Source organism: Cryptococcus depauperatus, chromosome 8 (genome assembly GCF_001720195.1).
Source record: "Cryptococcus depauperatus CBS 7841 chromosome 8, complete sequence".
Classification (NCBI taxonomy): domain Eukaryota; kingdom Fungi; phylum Basidiomycota; class Tremellomycetes; order Tremellales; family Cryptococcaceae; genus Cryptococcus; species Cryptococcus depauperatus.
The window spans coordinates 1,092,758-1,114,998 of NC_089475.1; the positions used below are offsets into that span (position 1 = coordinate 1,092,758).

The 22,241-nt window shown below is 44.5% G+C and overlaps 10 protein-coding genes and 2 non-coding genes across 12 annotated transcripts; 3 read left to right on the forward strand and 9 right to left on the reverse strand.

The window, feature by feature from the left end:
• Positions 1-33: 33 nt before the first annotated feature.
• L203_106343 (uncharacterized protein) lies at positions 34-642 on the reverse strand (the record flags this gene model as incomplete). The annotated part of the gene is made up of 2 exons (XM_066215699.1): positions 34-531; positions 586-642. The coding sequence occupies 2 exons, from the start codon at positions 640-642 to the stop codon at positions 34-36; spliced, it is 555 nt and encodes a 184-aa protein (XP_066071796.1).
• A 116-nt stretch (positions 643-758) lies between these two features.
• L203_106344 (uncharacterized protein) lies at positions 759-1,482 on the reverse strand (the record flags this gene model as incomplete). The annotated part of the gene is made up of 5 exons (XM_066215700.1): positions 759-783; positions 831-1,000; positions 1,044-1,138; positions 1,188-1,303; positions 1,346-1,482. 5 exons carry the CDS (start codon positions 1,480-1,482, stop codon positions 759-761), a joined length of 543 nt encoding a protein of 180 aa, XP_066071797.1.
• A 128-nt stretch (positions 1,483-1,610) lies between these two features.
• Positions 1,611-3,868, forward strand: L203_106345 (uncharacterized protein; the record flags this gene model as incomplete). The annotated part of the gene is made up of 7 exons (XM_066215701.1): positions 1,611-1,842; positions 1,889-2,004; positions 2,055-2,570; positions 2,619-2,693; positions 2,745-2,787; positions 2,839-3,368; positions 3,419-3,868. The coding sequence occupies 7 exons, from the start codon at positions 1,611-1,613 to the stop codon at positions 3,866-3,868; spliced, it is 1,962 nt and encodes a 653-aa protein (XP_066071798.1).
• A 316-nt stretch (positions 3,869-4,184) lies between these two features.
• Positions 4,185-4,971, reverse strand: L203_106346 (uncharacterized protein; the record flags this gene model as incomplete). The annotated part of the gene is made up of 4 exons (XM_066215702.1): positions 4,185-4,223; positions 4,296-4,448; positions 4,503-4,593; positions 4,862-4,971. 4 exons carry the CDS (start codon positions 4,969-4,971, stop codon positions 4,185-4,187), a joined length of 393 nt encoding a protein of 130 aa, XP_066071799.1.
• Positions 4,972-6,445: 1,474 nt separating this feature from the next.
• Positions 6,446-6,534, reverse strand: L203_106347. Its single transcript has one exon. It is a non-coding gene; the product is annotated as a tRNA-OTHER (tRNA).
• Positions 6,535-7,042: 508 nt separating this feature from the next.
• Positions 7,043-10,411, reverse strand: L203_106348 (uncharacterized protein; the record flags this gene model as incomplete). Its single annotated transcript, XM_066215703.1, has 7 exons — positions 7,043-7,084; positions 7,146-7,303; positions 7,354-7,418; positions 7,469-7,530; positions 7,579-10,007; positions 10,053-10,229; positions 10,282-10,411. The coding sequence occupies 7 exons, from the start codon at positions 10,409-10,411 to the stop codon at positions 7,043-7,045; spliced, it is 3,063 nt and encodes a 1,020-aa protein (XP_066071800.1).
• Positions 10,412-10,840: 429 nt separating this feature from the next.
• L203_106349 (uncharacterized protein) lies at positions 10,841-13,446 on the reverse strand (the record flags this gene model as incomplete). The annotated part of the gene is made up of 10 exons (XM_066215704.1): positions 10,841-10,895; positions 10,944-11,287; positions 11,338-12,022; positions 12,071-12,259; positions 12,309-12,518; positions 12,586-12,605; positions 12,718-12,743; positions 12,964-13,025; positions 13,078-13,106; positions 13,411-13,446. The coding sequence occupies 10 exons, from the start codon at positions 13,444-13,446 to the stop codon at positions 10,841-10,843; spliced, it is 1,656 nt and encodes a 551-aa protein (XP_066071801.1).
• A 106-nt stretch (positions 13,447-13,552) lies between these two features.
• Positions 13,553-13,661, forward strand: L203_106350. Its single transcript has one exon. It is a non-coding gene; the product is annotated as a tRNA-Lys (tRNA).
• A 245-nt stretch (positions 13,662-13,906) lies between these two features.
• On the reverse strand, positions 13,907-15,940 carry L203_106351 (uncharacterized protein; the record flags this gene model as incomplete). The annotated part of the gene is made up of 9 exons (XM_066215705.1): positions 13,907-14,057; positions 14,115-14,458; positions 14,521-14,640; positions 14,692-14,912; positions 14,964-15,234; positions 15,281-15,372; positions 15,424-15,578; positions 15,631-15,777; positions 15,834-15,940. The coding sequence occupies 9 exons, from the start codon at positions 15,938-15,940 to the stop codon at positions 13,907-13,909; spliced, it is 1,608 nt and encodes a 535-aa protein (XP_066071802.1).
• A 409-nt stretch (positions 15,941-16,349) lies between these two features.
• L203_106352 (uncharacterized protein) lies at positions 16,350-18,657 on the reverse strand (the record flags this gene model as incomplete). Its single annotated transcript, XM_066215706.1, has 5 exons — positions 16,350-17,517; positions 17,566-17,752; positions 17,800-18,403; positions 18,448-18,456; positions 18,508-18,657. 5 exons carry the CDS (start codon positions 18,655-18,657, stop codon positions 16,350-16,352), a joined length of 2,118 nt encoding a protein of 705 aa, XP_066071803.1.
• A 55-nt stretch (positions 18,658-18,712) lies between these two features.
• L203_106353 (protein YOP1) lies at positions 18,713-20,051 on the forward strand (the record flags this gene model as incomplete). The annotated part of the gene is made up of 7 exons (XM_066215707.1): positions 18,713-18,720; positions 18,932-18,947; positions 19,138-19,242; positions 19,319-19,401; positions 19,499-19,746; positions 19,793-19,984; positions 20,035-20,051. 7 exons carry the CDS (start codon positions 18,713-18,715, stop codon positions 20,049-20,051), a joined length of 669 nt encoding a protein of 222 aa, XP_066071804.1.
• A 366-nt stretch (positions 20,052-20,417) lies between these two features.
• Positions 20,418-21,624, reverse strand: L203_106354 (uncharacterized protein; the record flags this gene model as incomplete). Its single annotated transcript, XM_066215708.1, has 3 exons — positions 20,418-20,540; positions 20,592-21,287; positions 21,346-21,624. 3 exons carry the CDS (start codon positions 21,622-21,624, stop codon positions 20,418-20,420), a joined length of 1,098 nt encoding a protein of 365 aa, XP_066071805.1.
• Between the last annotated feature and the right edge of the window lie 617 nt (positions 21,625-22,241).

Consider the following 22,241-nt stretch of genomic DNA (forward strand, 5'->3'; position numbering starts at 1 on the left):
CGCCGGCTGTTTCCCATAGAGCCGAACCGGTGACTAACCTTGCATCCATCTGTTGCCGTACCAAGCCATCCCAAGGCCCAACAAGAGTATTCCAACGGTGAGGACGGTTTGGAGAGAGCTGTCAGGCTCTGGCTCATCCTCCATGCTTGTAGCACCTGGCAGGACGACATTGACGTCTACATACGCGAGCACCTGTGCCGCTGTCCAGCCTTGTAGCTCAGCAGCATATGTCGTTACGACACTCCCTGGGCCCATGACTTGTCTCCCCTTGATCAGCTTACCGTCCCATGGGTACCGGGCTGAGAGACTGTCGGCCAGCGCAAAGAGTTCAGACAGCTTGATGGGAGCGTACGGATTGGGAGCGGAAGGGTCATCGAGGTCGGATAGGGTTGGGGTTGGCAACGGCGGATCTGATGAGTCGGGTGTGTCTGGATAGAGGGGTGGAAGTCTGGCAAACAGTGGATGGAGAAGGCTTGGATCTGATCGGTACTCTTGGCCGAGTTGTTTTGCCAGAGCGAAGAGTTGTGGCTTCTTGGCGATGAGTATCTACCACCGTCAGTCTTGTATACGCTGGCGCATACTCACAGCGGCCGCTAGGTAGACGGCAAAGATGGGATTTCTGGCCAGCAAAAAGTCAAACATTCTTTGGACAGGTTCAACCTCGTCACAGTCATGGGAAAAGAGGGTGAGCACCCATGACAACGCAAAAAAAGGCAAGGTCGGTACGGGAGAGATTTTGGCAGAGAACGAGTATAGCTCTAAATCTGCTGCTTTGAGTACTCGCTTTAATATGCTAAGCGTCAGTGTTGTTTGTGGGTACGCATGCGTACCATAGCAATCCCATCATCCCCTCCATTCCGCTCCCCATCGCATCTCGTACTCTATTGAGGCTGACGGCTTCGGCGCACCTCTTCAGATCACTCCATTCAGCTGAATCCTTCTGGCTTGTCCCTTGAGAGATGAAGGTCAGGTAAAATACAGAGAGAATGTCGTGATATCCCTACGCATCCTCAGCTGGATCCTGACCTAGGTAGATGACACACTTGAAAGTAGCTCAGAGAGGGATACTTTCTCAGGACGCCTACGATCAACTCTTGCAGATCTTCCTGCATCTTTTCCTTGTTGTCTGCTGCTACATCTGCGACCAAAAGATCAGCTCATACATTGACCAAAAAAAAAGGACAAACTTTTGGGATAGGTCACGAATGAGCGGTTGGTGTCCAGTCTGACTTGATCCTCGTCCTTATGCACTTTGTATTCTTCTTCATCCTTCTCTATACGCTCTATGCCCAACAGTACTCCCCTGCAAGCCCTCAGCGTCATCCATGCAATCCAAACCACCTACCAAGCCATTCTCCTCTCTTGTTCTCCACCAAAACCCCCAGGCAGAGCTGAAATTTTTCTGAGCTCATTGATGTCTTTATCTTCTGTAGCTTTCCTCGTCCGTATCGTACGTCCCCGCTGCCAGTTAAGAAAAGACATGTTGAAATAGATTTGATGAAATACAATTAAATGTAGAAAACAGCGAAATACTTTTCGGTCATCGCCGCCTTTTACCCATTTAATCTTTAATCTTGTTTCTTCAAAACTATCAACGTTTTTTTTTCAGCATGTTTAACGCTCCTCGCAAATTGGCTCCCTCACTCTCCTCAGCGAGACTGACGACGACTTTCAACGATCCACTGGCAAACGCAGTTCCAGTGTTTGGAGATATGGACCCGTGGAGCAGCGCACCCAGTCCGGCGAGCTCCAGTACGCCTGCAAGAGGTCCAGCAGGAAATGCTGTGGGATCAATTGATAGAGTCATAGAGAGGAAAGGAGAAGGAATAGATGGGCTTACAAGTGCGTTGAGGATCAGTGACAGGTATGGCTGCTAACCCAATGGTAGATGATCCTCCTGCGCTATATGTGTCGTTGTTTGATCAGCTCAATACGATGCATACAGGCAAAGTGCCACTTGCAGCTGCTTACAAGCTGCTTGGAACATCCGGGCTTGCTCCTATGGTTATTGAAAAGGTGTGTTTTGCAATTTTGAGCATGCACTGATCCTTTAGATTATACATCTCACTTCAAAAGATCGCTCAACACTTGATCGACCAGAGTTTTTCTGTGCACTCGCTCTTGTTTCTCTTGCGCAATCAAGGATAGGTATATCCGAGCCAATGGATATTACGATTGAGCAACTGTCAGCTATTTCGCCTGGTGATCTTCCCTTACCCGACCTCTCTTTTCCTACTACTGAAGAGCCAAATCAATCGTCTTTTACCAATGGGTTGGGTGGAGATGTCAAATATGGTGATGGCGATGGCGTTCATAAGCACGCGCAATCTCCATTCGAAAATCCGACAGCGTTCAACGCATGGAGCCCACCATCTTCCAACGATGTTTTAGGCGCTGGGGCAGCAAGAAACAATTCTTACCGAGCCAACAATAGTACTTTTCACTCTGATCCTATCCTCATCAATGGTGCCAGCCAAGAAGGATACTGGGAGAATCTTGAGCACGTTCAAGTAGCATTTGTACCTGAAAAAGAAGGATGGTTTTTGCAAAAGTACAAGATCGAGAGCGATGTGAGGCTTAAATCTGACAATAAGATAATCGCTGAATGAGTCGTGTAGAAAAGAGGCGAGGCTCCCGTCTCGAGGAGGTATAGCGATTTTGTATGGTTGATGGATGTCTTGACCAAGCGATATGTCTGTTCAACTTTCCTTACTGTCTATAACTCTGAACTCACACGTTTATAGCCATTTAGATTACTGCCGCCTCTTCCGCCTAAACGCATCAATCGTGAGCTCGCCCTCTTCCTTGCTTGGGTGTTTAGCTGACCCATCACCATAGCGGATGCTACCTTTCTCAAGTCCCGACGCCTCGCACTATCCCGCTTCCTTAATGCCTTGGTTAACCACCCAGTTCTATCCACCGACGCATGTCTCAATATCTTTCTCATTGAACCCTCTTTTGAGTCATGGCGTAAGCGTACCAAAGTATCCACTGATGAAGAATCTGTAAGCAAACAACTGACCACGGCGGAGGAGATGGCTATCCCCCAAGATCTGGAGGAAAAATTGGGAATTGTGAGGGATCATTTGCCGGCAGTGCTGGGACATTATGCCAGGCTTGTGGCACTCGCAGAGAGATCGCTTGGAAGATTACAAGCCCAGATGATAGATTTAACCCGATTAGCTATGGCTACACAGAGCATAGGAGAACTGGTGCCAAGATGCTGTTTTAGAAACGTCCATATCTCGCCCGAAGATGGGAGGATAAGTACAGAGGGAATAGGCTGTGCGGTCTGTGAAGGAGTTGGAAGAGGGTGGGGGGATGTGAGTGATGGGTTTGTGAGCATTGAAGAACATATGGAGAAACGCGTGAGTCAGGATTGCGTTGGCATTCAGTTCGTGACCAACGCGACGATTAGGTCGAAACATTGTCAAAGCACATCGAATCCCTCAAATCACAGCGAGACATTTTTCTTTCATTCCGTGACCTTTTTTACCGATACGATAAACTATCCAAAGATCCAGTTGATTTACTCCGTAAAAAGGTATCATCTCGAGCACCTAAAATCGAATCTCTCAAAAACACTAACAATTCCAGCACTAAGAGACCAGGCTGGGAACTCGAATTAGACAAGCTGGTCTCAGCAACTGATTTTGATAACGCAGAAATTAATAGATTCCTCGCCAGAAGGGTTTTTTTGAGAGCCTGTATGTGGCACGAATTATCGGTGGTTTTCCATTCAAGAGAGGCTGCACAAGCTACATTTGGATGGAGAGAATTTGTTAAGGATCAAACTGTTGAAGTGAAAATAGTTGCAGATGTTTGGGGAGAGTTGAAAAAAAGGTTAGAAAAGATGCCTGTGGATTAGGGAAGAAGCGATATTTGTGGGACGTGTGAAGCATGGAAATCTTCCATACAATGATGGATTAATGACTTTATGATTAATTTATATATAAGGCTCAATCTCATTCGTCACGTTCCAATGATTGGACATCGTTTGGCCGGGTTGACGATCCGGCCATAATAGTATTGATCAGAAAATCGCGATTGTTTTAGCTTGTACATCCGGTCACTGCCGTCTTGCTGCAATAACAATGCTAATAGTCATGAAGGGATTTTTGATTCATTGCCTATGCTAGAAAAACAACACCATGTTGGTTAGTCGCACAGCCAAGCTCAAGGATTTACGCGAGCTTTTTAAAGATCGTGGGGGCGGCACAAGCCTACAAAACACAGTCTTGTCAGAAAAAGGCTCATACCTGTGCTTCATCATGAACCAGAGTGATAAAACTCACATCGACACAGCCCATAAGGTGGAAAAGCTCTTCGACACAGTCTTCTCCTGGGAAACCTTCGCCAGCCTGAACCTTTTCCTGGCAGTGTGTAAAGAGATTGAGATGCTCGCCGCAAGCATTCTTTTCGCATTCATTACGGATAGCTGGGGCATGCTACCAAGAGGCGGGCGATTAATAGTCGTGTATATTACAAAACAAAAAACTCACGTCCTCTGGCTCATCTTCTTCTTCTTCCTCTTTCTCCTCATCTTCACCACCAGCTTCCTCCGCTTGCTCCTCCGAGTCGTCGGCATGGGCCCTATAAATTAATCGATGTTGTCAGCTTTGTTACTAGCGAGCCCATGACATGAGAGAGTGGCGTTGATGATGGGGTATTAAGGCGTTTGAAGCCCTATCTTTGCGCATTTAATTGTTTCTTCGTTCCCAATACCTCTTGTAGATCCTCCAGACCGTTTCCTTCATTCCCTATATAATCTAGTTCCGCTTTTCACTCTTACATGCCCCCTATTTCCAATCCAATACTTCGCTCACACAATCCACGCGCATCTTTTTTCAGCTAAACTCACGTAGGAACAAAGTACGACACAAGATTAGAAAAGAACCCTGTCTCCTGTTGCTGCTCCACTGATGCCGCGGTAGCGGTATTTTCTGTGACAGGGCTGTTATCGACGGCCATTTTATCAATGCTGTAGAAGTAAAAGTAACATATAAAAATGAAAAGAAGAAATGAGCAATAAATGTAACTTCCGAGGAATCTCGGCGAAAGTGATTGGTCTGGCTATTTTACGATGACGTGGATTTTACAGAGCGGACATGTCTGCTTTAACCCAGATGGATATCTTGCCATTATCAACACTAATCGTAGTATTTGTTGTATTATAAAACAACTGTTATAATTGGTAATGGCAGTAATTAGGCAAGTATTATTCTTCAACACAACTCAAGGCAAGAATACAGTCATGAAAATCTTGCTACAAAAGGAATTCGACATCATGCTCAAGAATCATTTTGGCCTGTCCAAGGTGGATAATCTTATCTATACATCGTCACAGAGACGGCCCCTCAAGATGTAAACATGGGCAACAGATGCGGAACCTTGCTAGAAATAACCCAGAGCTGTTATATAAAGATGGAGAGCGAGCATCCTAATCAGTAGAAAGGATATCTTGTGAAGGTTAGCTCACCATCACTGTCGCCAAACACTACGAGTCAAGGTTACATATTGACCTCAACACTGAATATCCTGTTGGGAATTCTCGCTTTCATTTTATTATTGTTGGTTGCTGGTGTCGGGATTGTTTGCTTTTGCAACATCTTCCTGGAATTGAACTGTATAATGGGAAATCCTTTCAGATTGTCTCTTCGCGGTCAGCACTCATAGTATATGCTGTGTACTCAATGGGAAATGTGTTTACAGTCGGAAAGATTTGAACCGCAACTTCGTCTAATCAAACCCTTGCTGAACAGCAAATTTTGGCCGAGCTCTCAAGTTCGAGTTACTAGACGTCTTTTTTGGTTTGAGAAATCCAATCGCCATGTTTCTGTCCCAAAAAACTATGTGATTCAATCCATCAATTTTAGTGTCTTTATTATCAAGAAATCGTCTTCCCTAGCCTGTCAAATATGCAAGGTAAGAAGTAGGACGGCTACTAAGATTTTCTTCCATGATTGTGAAATCTACCTTACACGCATAGATGTTGAACGCGGCACACAGTACTCGCTGCAGCATCTGTATCTGATATATATGAGCTGGAGAGCACTTGGTGACGAGCATATAGCTTGTCTGAAGCTCAATACTGTTTGTAAGTATGAGACTTGAAATGGTATAAAAATTTGTCATTCAAATAAGGATTATGAACACTGCCTGGTTTCTGACAAGTAGGACAAGTCTTTTGGCGATAAAATATTAATCGCCTAAAACAATTACTAAAAAGTTGTTGTACTTTGGGATATTGAATTCTTCTAATTTCTGGGTTTGAAAGGGCAAGAAGCAGACCGTTTCTGTACTTGATGTGTATCCTAGAAAACAGCTCCATGTATGCGACTGTAAGCAGTCATTGTCCTATGCATTATAGCTCCAGGGACAGGCTACAAAAAGAAAAAGTGTAGAAAATGCTCAAACGAAAAACAACATAAAAAGGGAACCCTAAAGCCTTCGACGGGGCTCGAACCCGTGATCGCCCGATTTTGAACCTTGGCTCTAAAAGTCGGACGCTGTAACCAACTCAGCTACGAAGGCACATGACATGTGAACATTTTTGATGAATTATATATCGTGATTTGCACACTCGTTATTTAGAAGTTCATCTCAACCCTTTTGAGCTCATATTTTCATTACAGCACAATCCGATTTGAACTATGCAAATGATATGAAGTAATCGATTGAACTACAGTGTCTCAACGTATTACGATACAACCCTAGTAATAAAAAGTCAAGGAGGCCGACTCCAAAAACCTTCAGAAGTCCACTAACTAGTAACATGATATTTGACATGATATCCATAATCGTAAAATCCTAGAAAGCGTTGAATAAGAAGTAATAGTGATAGAGCACAACCTCTCGGTTGAACTTGATTTGGATATAATGAGTAAGCTATTATCTTGGGCTTCTACCTCCATGACTTCTTCCGTAGTTTATCATGCTCCTGTCAATGCCAAGATATCTTTTAGTTGATGCCAAATCTGTAAAAATAGCTATTTTGTTAACGACTCTTGAAAGTCTTCATCTATTCCCCAAAAGTATATGGCTAATCTTCAAGATATCTAATACCTCCTTTGAGATATCGTAACTATTATTCACAATTAGGAATATAGAATGAAGGTCTCTCTGTACCAGATTAAAGAACTCACCAAGAACTGCTTGAAGTCTTCCAGGACAAACGGTACAACCACAACTCTCACAAATTCTGACGATCTTCTTATTCTTGCTTCTATATCGCGGTAAGTCTTCTCGGTGAGGGAGGCATATGCAGGTGTACAAGGACCTAGGAAATTTGACAAATGTTCGGCTTTTAACTGATCAGCAAAGAGAGTAACAACCAACAGAAGTTTGGCATACCCAATATCTGTGAGGATACACAAAGGTAAGCCAGATTGTCGACATATCTATCGGGAGTGTTCAAGCTATTCTTAACATTAATTTACATGTGATAATCGCAGATAAATCAACTTGCGTCTTGCTGTTGGATATCTTATCCATCCCTCTTGTTATCCTCGATCCCCAAGATTTGGATGACTATACGCAGTTAGACTTGTTATTGCAGATGATCATTAATTTATTTACTGAGATAGCTTTATTGCCCTTCCAGCTATTGACTCCCACACCCCCCTTACTCAGCATCTTCCCGGTATTTTCCATCTCCTCTTCTAGCTCATCCAACGCCCTGATAAATTCTTCTCCTAGTTTTTTCCAAGTTGAATCCTCGCTAGCTAGTGTCCTTTGCCGATCCCTCGGACCATTGAGAAGAGGTTTTCCTGCACTTTTGGTTGATTCCAAGCACAGACTCAAAGTATGCATACATCGTATCTTGACGTCTTGCGCCACAATCTTGGGAACATGAGACTTTTCCGTTTGAGCGAAGTTAGCTTTAGACCAAGTTGAAGGGTTCCATATACCCGGAGTTATGTGAATGCCAGGTGTAAGATATGTGCCTGTAGTCTCCGCTTCCATTGATTGCCGCAGAATTCGAAGTACGTGAAATGGTCGTAGAACTTCCTCTAGAGGCTGCGATTCTGGTAACGGTGACATGAGAGAGGTGCTTGAAGCGAAAGAGCCGTTAGATGTATCTGGCAAAGGCGGTAGTGATGAGGGCGAGCTTGAAGCCAGACTACCCATACTATGTATTGATCCAGATCGTGCTCTTGCGATCACCGGAGGAGCCAGCCCCGCAGTGCTGGCCGTGTTGATTCTCAATCCTTGTCCTCTTCCCATATTTGACAGCTGTTGCAAAAGAGGATTTGGCTTCTGAATTTGAGGTGGAGCAGTTCCGTCAAATAGGGACATCTGAGAAGAGATGGAGACATTGGGTTGATGTTTCGGTTTAGAAGGTATGGGAGGAAGATCCGTTTCGATTGGTCTAGAACCCGACTGAGATTTAGTCCGCGCCCTACCGAATGTTAGACTTGATATTGACGCTCGACGGCTCGCAACAGTAAGTCCGGCTAATTGGGGGACATTTTGTCCATCTGGATCTTTTGCTATCATAATTTCTGTTGATGACCCAGGCTTAGATCGTCGTCTCTGAGAGATCGTTCCTTGTTTTGTACTGGGACTGACCAAGAATGTGCCGGAAAACAAACCACTTCCAGTACTACTGGTACTTCCACTTCTGTCTCTTTGCCGTTGCCCAGCTTCCATTGAGCTTGCAGAACTAGGAAATGGTGGAAGAGGGCGTTCGTCTCCATGAGCACTAGATTGTGGCGATGGCATTTCTGCACTTTGCCCTCCCAACTGTGGCACAACAGGAGTCTCAGTGGGCGTGAATGCCAGCATTTCAACGCCGTCTATGCCCGTAAGGTCGGCCTCCATATCAAGTCCTAAAGACGGCCTGTTCATCCGCTTAAATTTAAGTGATGTGGGGGATAAGGAGGAAGTACTATCCAGACTGTTTATGCTCGTTGTGCGTGCATGACAAGAAGCCGTATTTGATGGTGAGTTAGATGGATGACCTAGCCCTATTGATCGAGACCTAGGTGCTTGGGGAAGATTAGGATCGTGAGAAGGTGAGATAGCTATTGAAGCTCCAGAAACCTCGTCTATTGCTTGTTGTAATGATTTGTTGTGAGGCGAACCATTGATACTCGGTAACCTCGGACTTTGGCATGTATCGTTTTCGGCGATAGTCTTTGAAGACGATATTTGCAATTTTTTTGAAGATGATGAAACAGGAAAGGAAAGGCTTGTGTTTACAGATTTTGAAGACTCATTCATAAGTCCCAACACTCTCAACTCAGCACTTCCATCATCCAATTGCGAGCTCAACTGGATGGCGCCCTCCTTCTTCTCTTCTTCGCTTGAATCATGTTGGGAATTGCATTCTTGCGACAGTGGCTTATTGTTTGATTCTGAAATGACTTCTCCTACTTCATAGGAGCTTAATAGCTGTATTCGTGCCACGTAGGCATCATGTATCCCCTTCAAAGTCCTGCCTTCTTCTTCAGCCTTGTCTCTTCGTCCCCTTTCGCCTCCTGAATCCAGACCGACTCTTTCCATTACGCTTTTCAACCTTGAAACAGCCTCCCGATACGCGGCTAGCGCTCTAGCAACGTCGTTATTTCTATCCATCTCCACAGCTTGTTGCGCGAGGTCTAAAGCGGTTTGCAAAAGATGTCGCGATGGTGTTCGGGCGGGTCGAAAGGAGCGAGTGACGTATAGAGGAGCTGTCTCTGACTCTAGCATCGCAGCTGAAGGCGTTGAACGTACAGGTGATACCAGGGAATCCTGGCTGTGGAGACCTCTTCCAACAGGTTGAGGCGGACTCATTCCAAAATTGGAACTTCTGCTGATCTGAACTGACCCTGGTAGAGGCGGTAGAGCTCCTGAGGGAGGAGGCCCCGCTGGGGAACCAGGACGATTTAGGGTAATGGGTTTGCGTAGAACATTCAACGAGGAATGTCGAGCAGTTGGAAGTTGATGAGACTGTCGCCTCATGGGACTAGTACTTGATGCAAAAGGATGAGATGAGGGTGGCGGAAGAGGAGGCGGATTACTCGCTACGGTTTGTCAGTACTTGCATGGATGAAATAAGAGAAACTGACGGGGTGGCCCTGGGGGCGGAGGAGGCGAGAGTCCAAATTTGTTGCCAATCATCCTACTCGTTCGTCCGCTCCTACTTCCTTCATCCAAATCCTTCCATTTGGCGACATCTCCTAGAAAACAATCTGTGACAGTGGAAGAGGCTGACCGTGGTGGGGTAGAAGGTGTGAGGGACGATTCTTTTCATTCAATTCAGCGATATTTCCCATGTAAGTCACCCTCTTGGCTTACCTCCAGGAAAAGTGCTGCTCCCAGATATACTGCTCCCTCCGACATCGCTTCTTGGCTGTCGTATTTGAACAGGTTGACTTGGTTCCCACTCGCTTTCGAGCGTTGTTGATTCTCTCCTTAGCATAGCCATGTTTTGACGTTCACAGAGACGGACGAGATGGGATTAGTCACGTCTCCAGAGTCGTGTCAACCCAGTGCTCATTACTCCTCTTGATCCTCTCACAATTTTTGCTTGCTTTCTCAGAAAAAATTGATTCGTTATTAGAAAAACAGATAGATTCACCAAAAAATGACCCTCAACACGCCCTCAGCCGCACAGATCAACAATTCATTTGATTCCGTCACTTGTCGTGACTACTTGCATGCTTTTTTTTGGTTTATACAATCAAAAAGATAGGATGCATTGTCTTATAATCAGTGCTCTAAACGGTTGGAATTTTAATTACTCGATTCGTAGTTATGGACTCTCAGACTGAGATAAATGAACAAATGACCTGTAAACTTCACATAGCAGAGTCACACAAACATGAATGGAAAAAGGTTTTGTATCAGTATAAATCTATGGAGGAGGGCGAGGAGTAAATTTTAGTCGAAGCTCATCTTTGGGGAAGATGCTGCATGTTTTGTAAGCTAGCAAACCATATGTTAGAAGAAAAACTGACGCAGCGATAACCTTGATTTCTTCACTATCTGGTGTTTTTTCGTGCTCCCAGTTCATCAGAACACTAGCGGTTCCCAAAGTTGCTGCCAAGTGCATAGACGCGTATTGGCCGCCAATACACTTGTGAGGACCGCTTCCCCAGACAAGATAATTTTGAGGCTTCGAGTCGGCAATAGGAGCAGAACCGTCAGCATTGGGAAGCCATCGCTCTGGTATAAATCTGTCAGGCTCGGGGTAGCATGTTTCGTCATGTAAAGAGTTCCAGAAAGCAGGGATAATCATAGATCCCTTAGGAACAATGTAGTCGGGGGAAATAGGGAAAGACTTGGTCGTAAGGTAGGGAACCTAAATACCAGCGATGTCAGGTCAGGGCTGGAGATACGAGACGCACATACCATGATGACTGCAGGCCTGTATCTAAGGACCTCCTTGACCACAGCGCGAGTGTAAACCATGTCATCGACCATATCTAACGACAAAGGCCTTTCAAGATCATTTCCTCGAATGCGGTATTGTTCCTCTCTAATTTTGGCAAGCACTTCAGGATGGTCGGCGGTAAGCTGGAAACTGTAAACAATGGCGGAACTCATGGCATCTTGACTAGCGAAGAGGAAAGAGAGAAGAACCATGGCAATTTCTTCATCGCTATATTCCCGAGAAAGAAGCCTGGTAGTCTCTCCTTCATCCTGAGCCTTACGAGCGGAAATCATAGCTCTGGTCCATTGATCCAAAAGACACTCAGTTTCGTTGTTGAAGTCTTCCATCCTAACTTTACTTTGTGCGGAAGCAGAAGCTAAGATCTTCATAACAGATTTTCTAGCTTGAATAGCGTTGTACACCTTGGTGCCAGGGAATGCAAAGGGAAAATTGACAAGCTCAAGAGCAAGAGTGATGAGCCAATATTTTTCGTTCACCTCTTTCTTCTGAGATTCAGTAATATACGGACCAAGGAAAACTGAAAGAGAGGTTTCCATGTTGAGATCACGCATTTTCATCATATAAGGAGTAGCAGAAGAAGAGTCTGATATCCATTGGCTGAAGCTTCTCCGATAGATTGACTCTTGGATAGGAAGGTAAGTGCTGTCCTGTCGTTAGTATATCGCGCTCAATAAAAACACAAGAACATACGAAAGAGCCTGTTTAGTAAAGAGCACGTTGAGTGCTTTTCTATAGTCGGCGTGGACCTTGCCATGTAAGAATACCCAATTGTCGGGACGCAAGATCTTCTTGGCTGAAGCGACCAAACAGGGTTCAGCGTGATTGGGAGAGTTTAAAATTTTGCGAGCCATATCATTAGACGAGCCAATAACAATAAAGCTAGTTAAAAGTCAGTCAAGTGATACGCAACAAAACATAACAAACAGACATATTGAAGACAGACACAACACTCAGAGGCCCAGAGTTCCATTGTGCCTTGTAATTTGCCAATGTGGGGTTAAGGGAGTCAGCAAATTTGCCAATGACAGGAATAGTCCATTTAGCGCCAGGAAGATGGGCTTTCTTCGTTCGATAAACAGCTTGTTCGAGAATTAAAAGGGAAAGGACAAAAGTAATGAGTGTTGCCATTGTTGTTTTGCTAAATGAAAAAATAAGTTTAGATCCGCTCCCTATCCACAAGAGTTACTTGGTTTAAGCTGACTCACGTATCAAAGGACCATTTTGCCTTGGACAATCCTTCAAGTCCCCAAGTTTTGAACGCACCAAAATCAACGATGGCAGTTGGCCTCAGGATAGCGTGAGATTCCATAGCTGCCAATAATGATTCTCTTCTTTACTGTCAAGTAGACTGCTACAATGAGAGCTATATGAGGTACGACAAATTAGCAACGAGATATGCACCTCCGTGTAGGCCCATGACTTGGCAGATTCTTGAATATTGTGGAATACGAAATGCCTTCAGATTGACAATAGTATCCACCACCGTCAGAATGACAAGACGTGTTTTGCATGAACCACAAAATGCTTTTAGGCATTACATGTCCATAAAAGCATGAACCAGCCAAGGTCTATCGCCTACTCACATTTGTCACAAATTGTAAAGACAGGATTTTGCAGAAAACAAAGATGTCTAAAATTTCTGGTCCTGTAGGCATCATAAGTTGCTTTTTCTTTTTTGTCTATTCAGCCATCCTCACAAAACTTTCTGTCCAAACTCACTTCCTCTCTGGCTCTTGTCATCCAAAATTATAAAAGAGAAATGAAAAAAGAATGAAAAGAAAACAAATGATTAGATAAGGATGTTGGGATTATTTCTAAATTTCAGAAATCGTACGACTTTCGGAGTTGTAATACTCCCCCGGATGGCTCCGATAGAGTCACGTGCCAGAATGGAGGGCAGACGTAGTTCGTATCATGCCATCGATGCTGACTAATGCATTCGTCAGTCAATACATGCTGCAAAAGCCAGGCAGTAATCAAGTACGATTGAAGTCGAAAAAGCAAATGCCATTGCGGAGTTTATGATGCACCATCTCGGATTGGTCAGCGCAACATGGCAGTAACATTGTGCCAATTTTACGAGTAAATAGCTCTGAAAGACTATTAAAATAGTATAATCCACAGTTATGAACATGTATATATAATAATTGATGGTGCTAAAGAAATTATAAAGCCCCCGTGGCGCAATCGGTAGCGCGCACGACTCTTAAGTCTGCTTGAACCGGTTATGGGCCATAAATTGACAATCGTGCGGTTGCGGGTTCGAGCCCCGCCGGAGGCTAACTTTTTTAAAGTTACTATCAATCAGTACAGTTGTAAAGATGTAAAGGCTCATGGTTAGTCTTGTCGGACTATGTGTGAAGATGTCTTTGATGTTTGTACCTTTTTATGTCTAAAACATGCCATTTTATGGTCAATACCTCCTAAATAAGAGCTTATTGCACAGGACACAGTAAAAAACAAACTATGCATAGGCTGAAAACATGATCGGCTTTGTTCATGAGAACCCATTGATACCAAGGTAGGCTAAAAATCCCCCAGATCCAAGTCAAGTTTGACAGTTCGAGCAACGTACTGCTGAGGTGTTTCACCTTTCTTTTGTCCAGAAGCAGGCGGAACAGCAAGCGTTACCACCTGAGATGATGTACTTGTTACTAAATCTTGAGCGGAAGCTGCTCTATTGATACTGTCAGCTAGGACCATTCAAACGTGATCATTACCGGAATGCACATACAACTTAGCCTTTATAACAGCTTCTTCGGCCTTTTTTCTTGCCACAGCAGCAGTATGTGCCTTCATCATAGCCTCCTTCGTCTTTTTCTTGTTATTTTCATTGATTTTTTGAATCTTCATATCATAATCATCTCCAACCTCTTCTGTTTCACCAACAATTTTGCCTGTTTGGGGATCTCCGCCTAGAGCGGTTATATCAGAATTGAGCTTCTTGACCATGGCGTGGTCGTTCCGCCGTAACGCAAGGCCTCGGGTGTTGAGCAGTTGATGAATTTTGAGAGTAGTTGAGCGAACATAGGCCGACTCTTGAGCCTTGCGAGATTTCACTCGACGATCAATCTCAGCCTATAGAAGCAAGACGCTATCAGTTTGACGGACAAAATTTAAAACGATTCAAATATAGATACATTTGTCATAGGCCTTTCGTGAAGTGCTTCAATTTCCTCATGCTTCTTCTTTAACGCCGATCTTTTTGGGGGTTTTATACCGTCTGCTTCGTTGGTCATGCAAAACCTTCTAAATTCTCCCTGTAAAGCGTATCTGTCAGTAGTACTTGGCGTATTCGTACCAAAACTTACTTCCTCGATGACACCGTTAGATACGTCAGTTATTCTGAATAATCTAGACGCAGATCCATACTTGCACAGCAATGCTCTACTTTCTCGAATTTGTCGACCCTTGTATTCGATCGAATAGGTTCCAAATTGACCAGATGTGTCAACATGGACGACCTTATGGATACGATATTTCGGGCGTCCCTGTTCATCTCTCTCAGCAGCTAAAAGCCTCACGTAGGCGTCTTTGCTATTTGTTATGATTTGGTCACAGATCTTATATCAGATAGACATACCGCAAACAACATCTTTAAACCCATCTTTGTGCATCATATCCACCAACTCGTATCTACTTATTCTCGCCGCTTCCAATTCTGCCCTCTGAGGTAGTAAAGAGTCAAATTCATCTTCTTTTGAGATTTGCGGTTGAGGGTGTTCAAATGAGGAAGAGAGTGAACGTGCAGGAGAGTATGACGTAGAGCGACGGGCAGACTGACCGGCTATTTCGCCTTCTTCATCAGTAAGCAGAGAGGAATTTGATTGTCGAACAGATCTACGTGCCGCCTGCTGCATGTTTAAATGCTGTCAGCACTTTATTGACGATAATGCTTACACGACGTTGCATCTGCTCATTCTTGGCTTTGCGCTTGTTTTTGAGGACGTCTAATGCCTTACTTGCTTTTTCAGTCACACTTGTATGCTTACCTTTATGACCAGTAAGCTCATGCTATAAAGCAGCAAACAACAAATACATACGCTTCTTTCTGGCTCTTATATCATCTTCGTCTTCTTCATCGCCGCCGATAGTCTTGAACATGGCATCAAGCGCTTGTGAATCCTTGTATTTCTGTATCTCTTCTAATCGAGAGGCAAGGATGTTTTCTCTTTCAATTTCAGGAAGATTTTCCAGGCTTTTTAAGAACATCAGCACCACACTACCATAAATAAGAAGACAAGACATACGCCTCGCGATCAGCTTCATCTACATATTTACCCTCCAATGGATAAGGATTCTTCGATGGCACTCTTGCCCTTGGCTTGAGCTCCGGTTCATCGTCCTCTTCTGACTCAATCTCCATATCAACATCCTCATCGTCAGAATCTTCAATACTACAACCTTTTTATCAGCGTTGTTTCATCCATGACAATAAGACTCCAATACAAACTAGGCTTTGCTCTTTCGTTTACCACGGTCGTCCGAAGTATGTCGTTTCTTATGGCGGCTGTTGTCCTCTTCTGCGAGGTCAAGCAGCTCATTCTCAAGATCGAACATGTTCAAGTATATGTATAAAGATAAAGTTGATGATAGTAGTTTGAATGAATCATCCGTGACATGGAGTCAAAAGACGAGCGGTGAGACCGTGGGAAAGTAATATACATGTATGAGCATATTGAAAAGGATTAAAAGACATAGATATACCGAATTACATAATCGTCAAGTGATACATTGTCCATACTGTGTATCAAACAGATGCAAGATAAGATAACCGTAAACAATGTCTATGAATAAAGTCGCTAATGCAATACATTTGGAGAAAGAATCTTGACTAATTGGCGTTATTGTCCGGAAAGCGACTTTTGAATGGTCTGATAGGCTACATGATAAAGGTTAAAGATACCACTTTTCTTTCCCATAAAAAGTTGTTTGTAGGTTGAAGAGCGGCGTACTTTTGAGAGTTTCCTCATTCCAGAAAGAACAACGCGTTCAATAATATCCACACAAGCCCCGTAACCCAAAGAACACTCCAAAACTCTCTCCAGCTCTTACCTATTACACCATTCCTAACTTTCAGACACCATCTGAGAAAATTTTGCGCTCTCATCCACCATATTTCCCAAGCTGTCGCGGCGCATTGAGAGCGAGGGTGGTGAGAGGAAGTTGGGGAGAGAGTGTTTGTGAGAATCTCCTTTTTACCAGGGGAGGAAGAAGAGTATAAACGAGGCAGACCGATCCATCGAGGAGTAGGCGGCAAAGTATCGCTCAACGTTGGAGGATTTGCCATGGCAGACAAATTGACGGCAGATGTTCGACGGGTGGTCCCAAATGAATTTACTCCCGTCGTAGTGGGTGTCACCACTCCAGCACTCAGATGACTATTTGCAGTGACTGTGTTGTGGAATGTCGAACCGGAAGATGCACCCATGTGAATGTATGAAGGCCGCCTAGACATGGTGGCAGGGGTATTGGCGCCTGTAACGTATCCGCTACTTGCAAACCCAGCTTCGGTATCACTTTCGTCAAATTTCTTATTCATGTACACGCTTGGACTGGCAAATGGACTGACTGGTGCAGAAAGACTTGAGGAGAGAAAAGAGCTTGAAAAATCCCCTGGAGCAGTGGCGTATTGTATCGACCTGGGCAGGAAGTTTGGTGAGGTCGTGGAAGCGGACGGACTGAGCGTCAAATTACTTTGTGACTTCCTGGAGGGCAGGCTGAGAGGGACAGGACCGCCTTGACGGCGGGATGAAAAGGAGCTTGTCATAGGCATCTGTTCAGATGTCAACAGACCAGGGCTGGAACGAGCTTTGAGATCGGTTACGGAACCTCCGAATTTATGAGAAGTATCCCAGCTGCGGTAAGCAATCCGCAAGTTCGTAATAAGCAACAAGAGGGCAGTAGCAACGGCGAGTGGTAGATAAACCTGAGAGTAAACACCAAGCTGGTCAGGAAGAAGACATGGTCGATCAGCATACGTTGGGATTGAGCCGTCAGCGCCTAAAGTGGGAGGAATAAGAGAAAGAAGCTGAAATCCTGGACGCCGAATACCAGCAGAAGAGGAAAAAGACTTGATTGTTACTTCGCGAACACCTCCGAGGTGCGTATATTCACAGTAATCATGATCATCACCACTGCTCTAAATCAGCTATTTTTGTAGCGCTTCTCTTACTATCGCTCACCTAAATACAAGACTTGGTTTTATAGCGTTCAACAGGAATCGGCTTGTTTCACTTCCTAGCAAGTTTTGATATCCTGGGCCGGCACCTTTTGATATCCCTCCTTTTTCTCTCAGAGGACCGCAAGCGGCTCTCTCAGGCCTGGCGAGTGGAATATGACTAATAAGAATTTTCGGACCAGGCGGTGGGTCTATAAATAATAAGCGTCTGTGCCTAGTTGAAAAGAAGAATGCTTGCCATCCTTCAGTTTTTGGACGAATTCGATAACACCACCGTCCACTCCATTCCACTCTCCAAACTGCATCTCTGATGCATATCTCCGGTAATCTTCTTCCACCAAACCAACAGCGTCGAGCATGACAAAAGAATGGTTTGCAATTGGCAAAACCGTATTAGGCGGCTCAAAGTATTGAGGGTAACGCGATCTGGCCTTGGTCGAGAATAGCCCATTGGGACCGATAGGAATGTCGTGGTTGCCTGGTATGAAATGCATGGAAGTCGTGGGAGGCAGTTGAAAGATTGACCGAAAGAGAGCGACATATTCTCTATACTCTTGGTCGGACAGAAGCCCTCTGCCCCAGTCAAGCATATCACCCAGTACAAGCACCCGGTCTACCCTCCCTAAACGCATTACCACATTCCAGCTCTTGCGCATAAAGAGCTCGTCCATCTGTTGCTTAAGCCAATTGACAGCTCTGTTGCTTCCCGGTGCATAGCTCAATGTTGGATGCGGTACATGGGGATCAGCGAGCAGCACAATATGGGTCAGTGGCGGGGCACCCGGATGGCCTCGCTGCAACGACGAATCTGGAAAGCGACAAGTCGAAAGAGAATAAAAAAACTAAAGTAGGATGAGCTATCACGATACAATCTATATATACCCACGCCACCGATCTGCACACGTCAGCTTTTATCTTTTCACGCGACGCGACGCGACACGCTCACCTCATACCAGATGACGAGGACGACCCAGCCAAAACGGAGGGCAAGAACCTGAGTGGCACGTGACCTGAGTCCGGACTTGCGCCTTCGGACATAGTAACCGTTCGGCGCGGCAGCGGAAAGCGGGATAGGCTTCCGCGACGGCCCGTGCATTGCGTTTTGGCAGCGGATGAGATGTGGAAAGAACAGATAGAGTCGCGTGTTGAAGATGGCAATGTAAGCCACGTGGATATCACGTGAGTATTACATGATAGCTTTTGATGGAAACGCCGCGGGATTGGCATTGGCGTGGCGGTGAAAGAATGACGACATGATGCCTCGTCATTTCAACGTACAATTCTTTTTGCTTTCTTCTTTTCTTTATCTTTTTCTTTTGGATTTATACAAGTAGTTATATTTGCTCAATTCAATTGAATTAATCGCATAGCGAAGAAATTATCACAGTGAGTACCCAACAAAGATGAATGTGGATGTCGTTCAGAGATAGGTCTCTTGGCGAGTAAACAACACCGGTCCAGCTCCACTTGAGAGCTACTTTACTTCATCGTACTTTACATCTTGCTCTAGTTATCTACATTTCTCTTTTGACACCTGTTGGCTCTTCACTCTATGTCATTGGCTGACACCCTCTAGATGTCTGCCCAATCAGAACAGATCAAGAAGAATTTTCTCAACAACCCCTATGCCCAACAGGCCTTCAACTTTGCTAATCAACAGGTTACTTCTCTTGATGCCGAGGTATGTTTATGCTTCTAGTTCTTGCTACATGTCTATTTAATGGCTAATCGTACTTTTTGACGCCTTGCCTTGACAGCTTAACAGGTACCCTCTCCTCCGCCAACTGGAGACTCAAACTAGAGTTCCCAAGGCTTACGGTGTGATTGCTCTTGGTTTCTCGTGAGTTTTGAAGGTTGATATATTTTACACGACATCAAGTCGAGCCTCCGCAGTTGTAGCTTTCCGTTTGGTCATTTCACTGACTCTAATCTATTAGCTCTGTTGTACTCATCTTCTTCAATATGTTTGGGCTTGCCCAGCCTATTTCCAATCTCATTGGCTGGGCTCTTCCTGCTTACCTCTCCGTTCAAGCCATTGAATCGCCTGGTGCCAACGATGACAAGCAGTGGTTGACTTACTGGGTCGTGTTTGGCTCCTTGAATCTTCTTGAGTCTATGGGTCTGAGAGCAATCCTTTATTGGGTTCCCATGTACTTTGTCTTCAAGACTTTGATTACCATCTGGCGTGAGTATCAAACAGATTAGCTTTTTTGTTGTTAACAAGACACTAGTCATGCTACCTGCTACCCGAGGTGCTGAAACTCTCTACTACCATGTTATCCGTCCGGCAATTGGCAATGTCAAATCTCGCTCCCAATCTTCCCTTGGGACCTCAGACCCTCTTGCTAAAGACACTACTACTGGTTTCAACACAGCCCCAACCGGCTTCAACCCTGCCGGCACTACTGCTCCTGCTTTTAGCCGTACGTTTGGAAATCTCTAGCCGCTTTACTCCAGTTAACAAGCTGCACAGATGAGAAAACTCTTTGAGACAATCGTTCCCTAGTGGAAAGAGTCGGACCCATCCCACGACCCCCTTGCCTCTGATTAAATAACCTTTTTTCCATTCGGTTTGACGAGTCTCGTTTCTTGGCTGGTGTAGTGGTGATTTGGTTCTGTTTTTAAGTAAAGAATGCCTTTATTTCTTACGAGAAATCTTTTTAATAACTCGCGAAAGCAAGCCAACGATTCTTTTACTATATGAATTTGATTTAGAGTGAAAGATGAATGGTATCATATACACAAGACAAATGCGTTAAAGCATGCGATTAAACACAAAAAAAATTGTATCATAACACAATCAACAAAAACCGTTTTTGCCTAAAGAATTTCTAACATCTAGTTACGACACTATCTTTATCCTGAATTTTGAGCAACCTCCTGCGACTTGATCATATCTGTGTACTCGCACAGTCGCAAAAGGTTTCGCTGGAGCATGGTAATGGTCATGACGCCCACCGAAGGAACGTAGATTGATGCCTACACACTGTATAAGCCCATATGCAACGCAAGCAATAACTGAAAACTTGCTCGGTCTTTAACATCAGTTTCAAAATTCTTTTCTCCAGCCACATTAACGCAAATACACCCATCCTTCAATTCCTTAGTAGGCACCTTGAAACTGTCGGCGGGCACAGCAGAAATTACTACATCCGAGATGTTCAAAGCCTCTTTGAGTGTCATGCCACTCAACGGAGATACGATATGGTGTGCCCTAACTTTTGCGATTTCAGATGTGGAAGGAGGAGGAGAAGGGCGCTTTGAGAATTCGACAATGGAATCTATATCAACAGAGAGCACGCGCGCACCATCGTTCGCTAAGAGCGCCGCAAGTGGACGTCCAACTACTTCTGATCGGTTGATCACAGTGATGACATTCCCCCTTGCTCTGTCTCCATACGAGAGCAAATTGTTGTAAACACCGATATGCTCCAAGACCTTGACGATGGCCAACGGTGTACAGGGCAAGATACTCTTGACAGTACCTTCAGGAGCGATATCTTCCTTGCTCTTGTCTAGGTTCTCTGGTAAGTGAGGGACGGGCACAGGTTTGAGTGTGGAAGGGTTGATGAAGCGAACGTTGTGGTACAGGTTGAAAAGGAACTGGTGGTTAAGACCTTCAACATCCTTTTGTGGTGAGACGACGGATTGCAGGTATTGGTCTTGACGGCCGCCATATATGGGATAGTACACGAGTATCCCATCGACATATTGGTCCTCATTAGCCTAAAAGGAACGGAGGTTAATCGCCATTGCCAAATGGTACAGATATACCGAGACAAACCTCCAAGATAGCCTCTTCGACCTCAATGCCAACACCCTCCCCATCCAGCCCCTCTCTCGCCTCTCCGACAAGCCTTAGCTCATAGTTTATCCCAACAGTTGCGCAAGCTTTCCTAGTGAACTCAGCGTATGTTTTAGCGTCGTCTTTTTTAGTAGCGAGGATGGCTACCAAGTGTGGGGGACGAGATGCAAAGCGTGGAGAGGCAAGTGCAGAGAGAAGTTCCGATTTAAATGGAGTAGCTACTTTGGAAGCTGCCATAAGAATGCCTTGATGAGACATCGTTGTAATTGTAATTGTCAATATTTCGTAACTTTCTCGACTTTATATGATGATATTGTGATGGATGATTTTTACATGAAAAGATGAAATCACGTGACTAGGACTATAAACCTCCACTTTTTTATCTATTCCAAAAAAATGCTTATTTATTTTATTTATGACCATCAAAACAATCTTGAGTATTTATTTATGCAAGAGTGCCTTGAAATGTATCTGGTGAGCCTACATGTGGCTTAGTACAGCCGATGATAGAGAAAGAGAGCTAGAAATGACAAAAAAGTGTATGCTTGAAACTCACTTTTGTTCACAGTTCTTGACAAGCGTAACAATCCAAAAGACGGGAGATTTGTTGAGAAAATTGAGAGCGTGTTCATCAATTGTCAGGAAAATTGCTCAGCACGGCAAGGCTACATTCTCCCTACTGACAAACCTCATTTGAAGGACACAAGAGAAAAGTATAGGTCAACTCCACGTCCATGATTAGTGTGAATGCAGCGCATACATCACGAGGATTTAGCTCTGGAACTCGTCAAATGATTCGAGCCGACTTTGGGCCAGACATTAGTACTTCTCCTTGTTGTTGACGCTCTTTGTTTCTGAGAAGATATGTGCTTTCT